The sequence below is a fragment of the Leguminivora glycinivorella genome, chromosome 22 (genome assembly GCF_023078275.1).
Source record: "Leguminivora glycinivorella isolate SPB_JAAS2020 chromosome 22, LegGlyc_1.1, whole genome shotgun sequence".
Classification (NCBI taxonomy): domain Eukaryota; kingdom Metazoa; phylum Arthropoda; class Insecta; order Lepidoptera; family Tortricidae; genus Leguminivora; species Leguminivora glycinivorella.
The window spans coordinates 15002657-15016162 of NC_062992.1; the positions used below are offsets into that span (position 1 = coordinate 15002657).

At 44.0% G+C, this 13506-nt stretch overlaps 1 protein-coding gene across 4 annotated transcripts in view; it reads left to right on the forward strand.

Moving 5' to 3' along the window:
• LOC125237681 (vacuolar protein sorting-associated protein 35) overlaps nucleotides 1-12575 on the forward strand; it is a 31321-nt gene extending 18746 nt beyond the window's left edge. For 2 of the 4 annotated variants that reach the window (XM_048144828.1, XM_048144825.1), the window contains exons 15-18: nucleotides 1438-1616; nucleotides 2080-2213; nucleotides 2508-2681; nucleotides 10643-12575. In XM_048144828.1, coding sequence (XP_048000785.1) covers nucleotides 1438-1616; nucleotides 2080-2213; nucleotides 2508-2681; nucleotides 10643-10789 — 634 coding nt within the window. In that variant the 3' untranslated portion in view covers nucleotides 10790-12575. The remainder of the gene's footprint in view (nucleotides 1-1437; nucleotides 1617-2079; nucleotides 2214-2507; nucleotides 2682-10642) is intronic. The other 2 variants (XM_048144826.1, XM_048144827.1) reach the window with 2 other exon arrangements.
• The last annotated feature ends 931 nt before the right edge of the window (nucleotides 12576-13506 follow it).

Consider the following 13506-nt stretch of genomic DNA (forward strand, 5'->3'; position numbering starts at 1 on the left):
AAAATGACGGAAGCATCGACCGTGACGTGAAAAATAGAATAAATGCGGGATGGATGAAATGGCGACAGGTCTCAGGGACAACATGCGATCGACGGATGCCCCTTAAACTTAAGGGGAAAATCTATAAGACGATTGTGAGGCCTGTTGTATTGTATGGATCTGAATGCTGGGCGACAAAGGTGGAGGATGAAAGGAGATTGCACGTAGCGGAAATGAGAATGTTGAGATGGATGTGTGGAGTGACCAGAATGGATCGGATCAGGAATGAGTATATTAGGGGAAGTTTGAAAGTTGCGCCTATAACGGAAAAGATGAGGAGTGGCAGGTTGGCGTGGTACGGTCATGTAATGAGGAGGGATGAGTGTCATATAGGCAAAAGAATGTTGGAGATGAATGTTGATGGATGGAGAGGGAGGGGTAAACCCAAACAACGATGGATGGATTGTGTGAAAGAGGACATGAGAAAGAAAGATGTGAGTGTTGAGATGACGAAAGATAGGGGAGAATGGAAGAGAAAGACATGTTGTACCGACCCCACATAACGTGGGATAAGGGTAGGAGGAAGAAGAAGAGAAGAAATGTGTAGTACGACAAATGAGAAAGTTTTGTAATAATACGTCGACTAAATGAATTGCGATGTTTTGTATTTCTGCTATTTGAAGTACTTTGAAATGAATCAGCGATGAAGAAATATTAGTTGAATAGTATTTATTAAAACTAAGAAAATTTCAAGTAAATAATAGTTGAAACCAAATTACTCGAAACAATTTTACTCGAACTAAACTTTCGATGATTTGTTGTCGATGAAATGATATTCGATGAAAAGTTTGTTGGCGAAACAAGGGTACACCTTCCTGTTATGACGTATGGATGCGAGACGTGGACTCTGACTGTGGGGCTAATCCACAAGCTTAAAGTCGCTCAACATGCTATGGAAAGAGCTATGCTTGGAGTGTCTCTGAGGGACAAAATTCGGAACGAAGTGATCCGCCAGAGAACCAAGGTGACCGACATAGCTCTGAAAGTTAGTAGGTTGAAGTGGCAATGGGCTGGCCACATATGTCGCAGAACCGATAACCGCTGGAGCAAGCGTGTTCTGGAGTGGAGACCGCGTCTTGGTAAACGTAGTGTGGGACACCCTCTGGCTAGATGGCGGGATGATTTGCATAGGGGGGCCGGCGGAAACTGGATGCATAAAGCAGCAGACCGGGCTCTGTGGCGTACCTTGGGGAGGCCTATGTCCAGCAGTGGACTGCAGCGGGCTGATGATGATGATGAGATATTGAGATCATGAACAAGCATGTAAGTAACATCAAGAAAATAGTATATATCGATGGTTATACTAGTAATGAAATCACCAATTCTATTCCAAACAAGTAAATAATGATTATGTTTCAATTTATCATCTGCAGAAGTATATTTGTTTCTCTTCGTCAGGTTGTACCTGCAAGGCGCCCTAGCGATCAGCGAGATCGGGTTCGCGAACCACGAGACGCTCGCCTACGAGTTCATCGCGCAGGCCTTCTCGCTCTACGAGGACGAGATCCCGGACTCCCGAGCGCAGCTGCAGGCTCTAACGCTGCTCATCGCCACGGCCGAACAGGCCAGGTGCTTAGGTAAAGAAAGTACCAAACTGTAACCTGGCCACGGTACCAAAATGTAACCACTACACTGTAGGACTAGATTATGGGTTCTCGAGCGCAGCTACAAGCTCTAACGTCGCTTATGGCTGCGGCGGAATAGGCTAGATGCTTAGGTAGAAAAAAGTTTTAAAAATCCTGGTCACGGCACCAAAATGTAACTACCACTTTAGTGATTATAGTTTGTAGTGTAAAGGGCAATGAAATCGGGTCATCATATCAATCGTAGTAAGTCATTATATTAATCATAATAAGTTACGATACTCGTGTAAGGTAAGGTTTTTGAGTATTTTACATATAGGTACATAATATGGTACTTACGAATGTAATGAGAAAGTATTGAAATAACAGGGAGAGATTTTATTGTTCTCAAATGGCGTGATAAGATGCCAGTGTGTATCCTGATGGACGGAGTGTAAGGGTGCGGTGTGGTGCGCAGGCGCGGAGAACATGGAGCCGCTGCGCACGTCGTGCGCGCTGGCGGCCGGCAAGCTGCTGAAGAAGCCCGACCAGGCGCGCGCCGCCGCGCTGTGCGCGCACCTCTACTGGAAGATCGACAAGGACGGCGAACCGGTATTCACTTCATTTTATTTATTATATCTCTTTTTCGTTCCGTTCTCTTGTAAACGTCCGACATTTTATTAGGTATCAAATATGAAAGAGCGGCCGACCGAGGGCCGCCACCTCGCCGAGTTGATCCGGTCGGCACGAGCGCGGACGTTTCGTCCGGTGTGGACCCGGCTCATTCTTTGTTTCTTTTACGATTCAATGTATGCCTTCAACGCAATGTTGTTTCTTTGTGACACGATCTAGTAACGTCTCGTACATTTGACCGGATAAGCCACAACTCTGACTTGTATATTCCAGTGGGCGCTGAGCGACGCGGGGCGCGCACTGGAGTGCTTGCGCAAGGCGGCTCGCGTGGCCGCGCAGTGCATGGACGGCGCCGTGCAGGCTCAGCTCCTCGCCGAGCTGCTCGGGAGATACGCTCTACTCCGGAGCAGGAGACACCCGGGGCTCACGCCGCAGCTCATACACACCGTGAGTACATTACTGTAGCGAGCCGCGCAGTGCATGGACGGCTGCTCGGGAGATACGCTCTACTCCGGAGCAGGAGACACCCGGGGCTCACGCCGCAGCTCATACACACCGTGAGTACATTACTGTAGCGAGCCGCGCAGTGCATGGACGGCTGCTCGGGAGATACGCTCTACTCCGGAGCAGGAGACACCCGGGGCTCACGCCGCAGCTCATACACACCGTGAGTACATTACTGTAGCGAGCCGCGCAGTGCATGGACGGCTGCTCGGGAGATACGCTCTACTCCGGAGCAGGAGACACCCGGGGCTCACGCCGCAGCTCATACACACCGTGAGTACATTACTGTAGCGAGCCGCGCAGTGCATGGACGGCTGCTCGGGAGATACGCTCTACTCCGGAGCAGGAGACACCCGGGGCTCACGCCGCAGCTCATACACACCGTGAGTACATTACTGTAGCGAGCCGCGCAGTGCATGGACGGCTGCTCGGGAGATACGCTCTACTCCGGAGCAGGAGACACCCGGGGCTCACGCCGCAGCTCATACAAAATACAAAATCATTTATTCAGCAAATAGGCCACGGGGGCACTTTTACATGTCAACATTACAGAGTATTCATTAAAGTTAAACAAATGAAATTAATAGAAATATTAACTAAAAATATTAATCATAAGCAAAGTAGCTATACACTGATATAGAATTAGAGATGTATAAAGTCTCTAAATGTCATATTATTACTAACTATAATCAATACATAAAGAAAGTGCAAACAGATACAAAGATAAAAGAAATCTATAATACTTCAATAGTTGTAAAAGACTGAATATTACAAGTAAAAATATTATACTTAATCAAATAATCCATGGAGATGTATAGCGTCTCCAAGAGTCAAATTTTATAAAATTAAAATATTTAAAAGTAAAAACCTTTGTCAAATAATACAAAAAAAAATAAAAAATACAGAAAATGAACAGCTAAATTACACATTTCAAGAGATGTACAAGTCTCTAGTTGTCAATCATTAAAGAACAAATCAAGTTTACAAATAAGGGCCAATCAAGGTTACAAATTAAGTTTAAAAATATAATCAAAATCTCAGAGATGTATAAGGTCTCTAAGTGTCCAAAAAACTAACATTAACTTAATCAAACGACAACAAGGTCATTAAAGTAAGGAGTCTATTTTAAAATAAAATATAATCAAAATCTCAGAGATGTATAAAGTCTCTAAGTGTCCAAAAGCTAAAATTAACTAAATTAAACGACAACGTGATGGTCTCTAGTGTCATCCTTAAGACATTACTTACTTAAGTTTAATTCTTACAAGAACCGAATGTAGTGTCTCGCAATCCGCTCAAAAGTAAAGTTAAATAATCTAACAAAACATGTGGCCCAGGTAAGCTTGAACAGACCAGTCTCCACAAACAGCACCCGTTCACGAGTATGACGCGTATCTCAGCCATCGCCTCCTCAACCTCCATTCGGGAAGGTGGCGACCCGATCAACACGCCACCGTAAGCAAAGACTTTTAAACGAGCATGACATGTTCAAGCTAACAGCAAATTGACAAAAGAAAAATCGACACAGTGAAACACGACATTAAGCTTGTAGGTGACATTAAAGAGGGCAACAATGCCTAGTATAGCTATACATAACTAATTACATGCTCAACGTGACTTAGAGATGTAAAGGTCTCTAAGGGTCAGTGTACTATCATACTTTAAATAAATTTTATATAACTACGCTATATAATGAAAACAAAAATCTTAGAGGTGTATAAGGTCTCTAAGCGTCCTACTAACATAACTAATGATACAATACAATCACATGAGAAAAATTACGCTGTGTCATTTTTACTGGATACTAGTACGGTTGTATTACAAACTTCTGCTACCATAATCAAGCTACTGGCTTAAAGGCATTTTTATCATTTATAAAATCATTTACCGTATAGTAAGCTTTACCTAGCAAACAGCGCTTAACATGTGACTTAAATTTGCCGAGTGGCAAGTTCACTACATCAATGGGGATTTTGTTATAAAAACGTGTACAGTTCCCAACGAAAGACGTACTAACCTTACGGAGACGGTGGAAGGGCACGGCAAGTTTATGTTTGTTTCTAGTGTTATAGTTATGGATATCACTGTTAAGCTTGTATTCATGGATGTTTTTCCTAGCATACATAATATTCTCAAGTATGTACTGAGAGGCAACGGTAAGAATGTTCACCTCTTTGAATTTCTCTCTTAGGGAAGCTCGAGCGCCCAGTCCATGTATGGAACGTACAGCTCGCTTTTGCAGCACAAATATCGTCTGAATATCTGCGGCTTTACCCCATAACAGAATTCCATACGACATAACACTATGGAAGTAACCAAAGTATACCAGCCTGGCCGTCTCTACGTTTGTTAGCTGTCTGATTCTCCTTACTGCGTAGGCAGCTGAACTAAGTTTGTTAGCTAAAGTAGCAATATGTGCGTGCCATTGCAGTTTTGAGTCTAAAGTGACTCCCAGGAAAACAGTTTGGTCTTCAAACTCCAGCGTATCACCTTTTATTTGGATTTTGCTGTTATTTATCTGCTTGACGTTAGGTAACGCAAACTTGATGCATTTGGTTTTCTTGGCGTTCAAAAGTAGATTGTTTGCCGTAAACCAGTTAACTATAGTTGATAGGGCATCATTAATACTGTCGAAGCTATTTTCCTTCCTGTCCACTTTGAATATAAGAGAAGTGTCATCCGCAAATAACACTATATCATGTCTGCCTTTAACAAGAGTGGGTAGGTCATTAATATATACTAAAAAGAGGAAGGGACCAAGAATTGAACCTTGAGGCACTCCGAGGGCTACCGGGGACCCCGCCGAATGAGTTCCATTAATAACTACTCTCTGAGTCCTATCCGACAGATATGATGAGACTAAGTCGAGGGCACCGGCTTTTATCCCGTAGTGGCTTAATTTTCGTTTTAAATTTTCGTGATCTACGCAATCAAATGCCTTGGACAGATCACAGAAAATTCCAACAGCATCTTGAGCTTTTTCCCAAGCGTCAAAGATGTGCTTTAGGAGTACCGCACCAGCGTCAGTGGTTGATCGACCTTTGGTAAAACCAAATTGATTGCTATCAAGCAGTTTATTTCTGTTGAAATGCGACAGCAGTTGATTTAAAATAAGTTTCTCAAACACTTTGCTTAATGCAGGTAGTATTGAAATCGGCCTAAAGTTCGTAGGATCTGTCTTCGTTCCTGATTTAAACAACGGGATAATTTTGCTATGTTTCATAATATCTGGAAAAGTGCCAACATCAATGCATCTGTTGAAAATCTCAGCTAAATATGGTGCAATAGATTCAATAATGGAATGCAAAACTTTGACTGACAGGCCCCATAGATCTTCAGTTTTCTTTAAATTCAGTGATCTAAAAGTCTTAAGAACTATGTTCGGAGTGATATACGAAAATTTGAAGAATTCTGTACATTCCGCTACATTTCTCTTCAAAATTTCTTCAGCGACATCTGGCGACGAATTAAGAGACTTTGTTGTTTCTACCGGTATATTCGAGAAAAACTGCTCAAAATGATCTGCCACTTCACGGTCGGAACTTACTAAAGCGTCACCAATTCGTAGCTTGTAGTGCGGATCCTTCATTTTACGTTTCCCAGTTTCATTGCCGATCACCTGCCAGGCAGTTTTAACCTTATCACTAGAATTTAGGATCTTTTTAGACAAGTGATTAGCTTTCGCGGCGACACACATCATCTTAAAAGATTTTGAAAAATTCCGAACATGCTCCAGAAATTCCGGCCTTTTATCAGTGGCTTTTAAATCGTATAAGTCGTAGAGTTGGCGTCTTGTCTTATGAATATCCGGCGTAGCCCAGTCGCTAAATTTAGTTTTGGTCCTGCTTTTTACTTTCTTTTTAGTGAAACAGACATCAAATTCATTTTTAATGCAGTTAAATAAATCAGAACTCAAACAATTGGGGTTTTCTTGCGTACATGAAAGACAACATAATCGTTTGGTAACATTACGATTAAATAAATCTAGGAGCCTTTGAGAGATTGGCCTACATAAAGTATCTTGCGGAATTTCTTCTGTTTTCTCATTGAAAGAAGCTTTTAGACCACAGTGATCAGAACTTAGGTTGTTAATAACAGATTTACTAATCGCATCCTTGTTACTAAAAATGTTATCTATACATGTAGCACTGGTTGCTGTGATTCGAGTGGGTTCGCAGAATAAGTTAACCAAGTTAAATGATTTGAAGGTGTTTAATAACCTTCCACATAATGGCGAATGTTCAAGTATGTTGACATTAAAATCGCCACACACAATTATACTTTTTTGGGTTCTAAAAACACTACTAAATACGTCATCTATTACTGATTCAAATACATTATAGTCCGCCGAAGGGGGCCTGTACACGCATATAATGATAAATTGGTCCATCTCAACACAAGAAAGTTCAATATGGCGTTCTACAGACATGTCAACAATGTCTCTGCGCTCTTTACTTTTTAAGTTATGCTTAACCATTATTAATGACCCGCCACGGTTACTAGATTTCCTAAAAAAGAACTAATTATACTATGATTCTTAAAATTAAACATAAATTCATGTTCTTTAAGCCAGTGCTCAGTAATACAGAGTATGTCAATATTCGACGACTGCAAATACAAATCAATTTCAAGTTCCTTACAAGTGAATCCTTGGATATTTTGGTGAACCAGGTTCAATAAATTGGTTTTACCTATCATACTAGCATCGCAGTGATCAATAAAAATGGAGCCGGCTGGTGCACTCGTTGTCGGAGCTGTTAGTTTAAATTCAAATCACCAGACGGCTTCATCTCGAAACCCTCGCTACCGGGGCATGAAAAATTAAACCGTTTCATATTATTATTAAACGCCGTGCTAGCCACGTCGGGGCCTTTAATGTTATACGCTAACAGGTCAGCACATTCTACTAAACATCTCCTCGGTAGGTAGGTTTTCTTATAAGGCATAACAAACTCATCTATAAATTTATTCGTATCAAAATACGAAATCGTACTACTGTACAACGCCAAATTATATAATAAAGAGTTGTAGTGAAACACCCTCTTGTTGACTTTGCTAGACATTCTGTACGGGAGCGCACAAATAATGATCTTCGCAACCTCTTCTCGGTCGACCTTCGACAGAGTAGCGGATAGTTTTAAAATATCTCGCTTAGTACAGTCGACACTGTTCCCTATGAAAACTACGAGCGTGGAGTCGCAGTCAAACTCGCCTGCAGAGATACATTCGATCAGTCGATCGACGGTGGCCCCCGGGTGACAGTCGTTGATGACTCGGTGGTGGAGGCGCTCCGCCAGCAGCGCGCCCAGGCCGACGCCCGCCTCGTCACTGTACAGCACGGTGCGGGCGGCGCGCGGGCGCGGGCGCGGCGGTGGTGCCGGGGCAGTGGCGGGCGCACGGCAGGGTGCGGCGCCCGGCGGCGGCGGCGGCGGCGCAGTGGCGGGCGGCGACGGAGAGGGCTCGACGTAGGTCAGCAGCGCCAGAGCCAGCTTGGCGAGGCTCGGCGGCGAGGGAGCCGACTCGACGGCGCGCGGCGGGGCCGGCTCCGCGAGGCCCGACCGTGACGGCGGCGAGGCCGCGGTGCGGACGGCGGGCTCGCGGTCGCGGCGCGGCTCGGACGCGAGGGAGAGGCGCTCGGCGAACAGGGCGCGCAGGGAGGGTGTCCCCGGCGCGGCCAACGCGGCACGCAGCGCGGGCGACTCCGGCTCGACGGGGCGCGTCGTAGGCCGCGGTGACTCCATGCGCAGCGGGTACCCGCTGCCCGGCACTAGAACATCATTCATAAAAGCTATGTATTCCTGCAATGCTTTACTTGAGAGTTCCTCTTTATTATTGAGGTCTTTTAACTTTAGTTCTAATTTTCTTATTTCATTAGAGCGATGATTCAACTCTTCGACTGTCTGGTCCAATTGATGCTGACAAATTAAAAGTTCATCACTTAAGGCCAAATTACTTAACTTGGAGTGAAATTTCTTGAATACTAAATTATGGCGTTTCAGTAAAAGTTTTGATTTCCTTATGAATCTACTTAATTTTAGATATTTTTTGATTTTGTTGGATCCCTTCATACTAATTTTATTAACCTCATTGGCGGGACATTTTACAGGACTTGTTAAACTTTCTACTATTGGGGAACACACTGTTTCATTATGAACAAAATCTAACTCAAAACTATTAAGTTCTGCAAAAATACTTAAATTGTTATCCGTCGGTCTGGCCTGGCCCGAGCAATACTTGCAAGTCATTTTTGCTTCTGACTCCTCCAGCTGCTGTTCCAGGTCCTGGATGCGTTGCAGTGCCTGCTCGTGTATCTCCTGACATTGCTTGAATCTGTCAACGATGGCCTGTAATTCATCTCGCTGCCCCTGCATATCTTCGAATTCGACATCTTGAGTTGCAAGCTGGGCTTTGAGACTTGTATTTGTTCGAACAACAGACTCAATTTCCTGCTCACATTCTTCCTGTTCTTGAAGAAGTTTTGTGTTCAACTCATTGGCCGTTTTGAGCTCTCTCTGTAGTTGTTGCATTTTGGCTAGTAGGACGTCCCTGCGTGTTGTCATTTTAGTGGTTGTTGCTGGAAGCATATTTATATGTGAGATATATGAACAAAGAAATGTAATAATATGTAATGCTTCTAACAAAATATGGTGACTAAAAAGAAATAAACTATAGTATTTGCAGGTTTTATTTACTATATAAGAAAATCATTGAATAGCCTTTAAAATTCACTATTTTACAAGTTAAATGATTACCAATGGGTATGATTATGCTGTTTTAAAGTGATCCACAATGGTATTAGTATGTAATTCAAATGTTAAAAACCTACTATGTTTCAATCAAGTTTCTCCTCTAAAACATGTAAAGTAACCACAAAAGGAAGTATGGCAATGAGTAATTCTTTGCAATATGGGCTAATAAACTAAATACTAGGCTTATAGATAATGAAAACAATACTCATCTGTAAAAATCTTCGGCGAAATACAGTATAATTTTAAATCTGGAACGTTAGGCCGTTGACAGTTGCCTTGTCCTCTGTCGTCGATATTTTGCTTCTTGCGTTTGACGTAATGTTAAAATAACATTTGAGCACTTTAATTACGACGTGAACTTTCTAATTATCACTAAAACTATGTTATTATTACAGTAAAATAATTAATTTAACATTTTTAAATACGTCGAGCTAATTTGACGTTTGCTCCCGGCGGTGTTGCCAGTGCACTTTTTCACCGTGAGTACATTACTGTAGCGAGCCGCGCAGTGCATGGACGGCTGCTCGGGAGATACGCTCTACTCCGGAGCAGGAGACACCCGGGGCTCACGCCGCAGCTCATACACACCGTGAGTACATTACTGTAGCGAGCCGCGCAGTGCATGGACGGCTGCTCGGGAGATACGCTCTACTCCGGAGCAGGAGACACCCGGGGCTCACGCCGCAGCTCATACACACCGTGAGTACATTACTGTAGCGAGCCGCGCAGTGCATGGACGGCTGCTCGGGAGATACGCTCTACTCCGGAGCAGGAGACACCCGGGGCTCACGCCGCAGCTCATACACACCGTGAGTACATTACTGTAGCGAGCCGCGCAGTGCATGGACGGCTGCTCGGGAGATACGCTCTACTCCGAAACGGGAGACACCCGGGGCTCACGCCGCAGCTCAAACACTGTAAGTTTTTATATATAATTTCAAAATACTCGTTATTAATAATTATAACGAGTGTGTAAGTCAAAAATACTAAAATAATAATATATTCTATCGTCTATCCAAATTCAAAAGCTCGGCCGAAAACAAAAATAATTTCCGGATAAAAAAACACTAATAGAGAAAAACTTTTTTCGGAATTTTTCAAAACTTGTTTACTGAAAATTTGTTATAGTAATTGAATCGATATTTGTACGCGCAGGTGATCGCAAAGATCCGCGAAGAGCTCGGCAACGTGGAGGCGAGCGAGGAGGCGGAACAAATAGCGCGCCACTTCCACAACACGCTGCGCCACCTGCGCCGCGCCGCGCCCGGGCTACCCGCGCTCGACGACGCGCTGCTGCAGTGAGGAGTGCGGTGCAGTGAGGAGTGCGGTGCAGTGAGGAGTGCGGTGCAGTGAGGAGTGCGGTGCGGCGCCACACTTCCACAACACGCTGCGCCACCTGCACGCGCTGCTGCAGTGAGGAGTGCGGTGCGGCGCCACACTTCCACAACACGCTGCGCCACCTGCACGCGCTGCTGCAGTGAGGAGTGCGGTGCGGCGCCACACTTCCACAACACGCTGCGCCACCTGCACGCGCTGCTGCAGTGAGGAGTGCGGTGCGGCGCCACACTTCCACAACACGCTGCGCCACCTGCACGCGCTGCTGCAGTGAGGAGTGCGGTGCGGCGCCACACTTCCACAACACGCTGCGCCACCTGCACGCGCTGCTGCAGTGAGGAGTGCGGTGCGGCGCCACACTTCCACAACACGCTGCGCCACCTGCACGCGCTGCTGCAGTGAGGAGTGCGGTGCGGCGCCACACTTCCACAACACGCTGCGCCACCTGCACGCGCTGCTGCAGTGAGGAGTGCGGTGCGGCGCCACACTTCCACAACACGCTGCGCCACCTGCACGCGCTGCAGCAGTGAGGAGTGCGGTGCGGCGCCACACTTCCACAACACGCTGCGCCACCTGCACGCGCTGCTGCAGTGAGGAGTGCGGTGCGGCGCCACACTTCCACAACACGCTGCGCCACCTGCACGCGCTGCTGCAGTGAGGAGTGCGGTGCGGCGCCACACTTCCACAACACGCTGCGCCACCTGCACGCGCTGCTGCAGTGAGGAGTGCGGTGCAGGAGCGGGCGCCACCACCACCAACACCCCGCCGAGTACCACCGCCGGCCTCCAACACCTCGTCACACTAACGACTACACGAAGCTCACGAGTCCCCGGCCGGGTTCTCGGTTGCGACAGTATTACTCGTACATGACGCATTATTACACTCGACGGACGGACGGAGAAGCGGACCGGGGGCCGAGGGGTGAGGGCTCGAGATAATATAGGTACGTCTGGATTTAGAGGTATTTGCTTATTCTAAATCCGTAATTTATGATTTATACTATGTTTTTTTTTCGTAACCGGTTACGATATATTATATGTAAACTTGTATATAAAGTGTCCCAAAATGAATGAATGTACTATACATTTTATAAAATGCACTGATTGTTAATAACGAATTTAACAATTAAATTGTTAAAAGGTACTTTATAACATACTTTATTTAAATTGGGCAACTCGCAAGCGGGCTCTACGAGCGCAAGCGTCCATGGGTTGCGATGACTGCCTTGTTTGCCACCGACGTGGTATATTAAAAATGCTTATTTTCAATTAGATTTTTATAAATCAGTCAGGCATCCCTCGCGTTAAGATTTAGTTGTCTGAAAGACACTTTGTAAAGTTTAAAAGCGCAATTATTTTAGGCGATCGACGCTCTGTGGAACGCAAGCGATTATCTGAATGTAGGAAATGCCAGCGCTCCTCTAACCGCATTAGCATTTTTCATACATTCCCCGATCGCATGCGTTTAACGCGGCGACTATCGCATAAACATATATAGTTATATTAATAAAAGCGTCGACTTTAGTAATCTTTAAGAAATCTATCTCAGTGTGTGAATAGGTAGCCTTAATTTTGTAGCCAATTTCGGAAAAAAATCTAGTCTATATTATATCACTACACGTTATAGTATAGTATAGACTAATATTTTGTAGCAAATAGAACTAATTTAGTGAATATTACTATGTTTATATAATTATAAGCGGTTTTGTAAAAGCAATATTGTGTTAATGAAATAAACTCAATTTATTTAAAAATATTTTTTTATTTAATATTCGTGTCTAAATCCTTCCCTCAAAATTGGGTGACCCCTAGAATAGGCATGACGACTATATTACAAAAAATGTCAAATGTCATTCTCTTTAGTCTTTAGATCGTCCAAAAATACTGAACACATATTTTTCGCTTTACCTAATTAATGAAAATAAAAACCGGCCTTGAGCGTGTCGGGCCACGCTCAGTGTAGGGTTCCGTAGTTTTCCTTATTTTTCTCAAAAACTACTGAACCTATCAAGTTCAAAACAATTTTTCTAGAAAGTCTTTGTAAAGTTCTGCTTTTTTGATTTTTTTCATATTTTTTAAACATATGGTTCAAAAGTTAGAGGGGGGGTGTAACGTAGTACATTTTCTTGGTCGTAATTAATATTTTTTTCTTATAATTCAAAAATCGAAATTTCATTAATTTTATTTTCTCAAACATGCAATGAAATATTGTCTTTACGTTCCTTAAAATGGGCTGGGAAGTGTCGCTTTTTGGGCGCAACAACTCGAGAGGACTGTAAAGGGATTTCATATTATTTTTTAGGCCTAGGCCTGCAAAGTAACTTTTTTAAGTAAGCTGTCAGTACTGTCATGTCACTTTCTTTTTTAATTTTTGTGTGATCTGGATACTTGTCACACTTGACGTTTGAGTGTATTTGTATTTTGTCACTTAATAAATAAAATATTGTCCTTTAGAGCATTTTATTTTATTTCATTGTATGTTTGAGAAAAGCACTATACATGCCTCGGCGTGAAAACGGATTCCCGGCCTCGTATCCCTATCCGGCCTCGCTCGCACGCTCGCTCGGCCGTATATACCCACTTGGCCGGAAATCCTCATTTTCCCGGCCTCTGATGTAATGTACTATTTCTTCCAGAAGTTGCTATCCTGTCTTGGTGCAAAAATACTTGCATCCACACATGTAT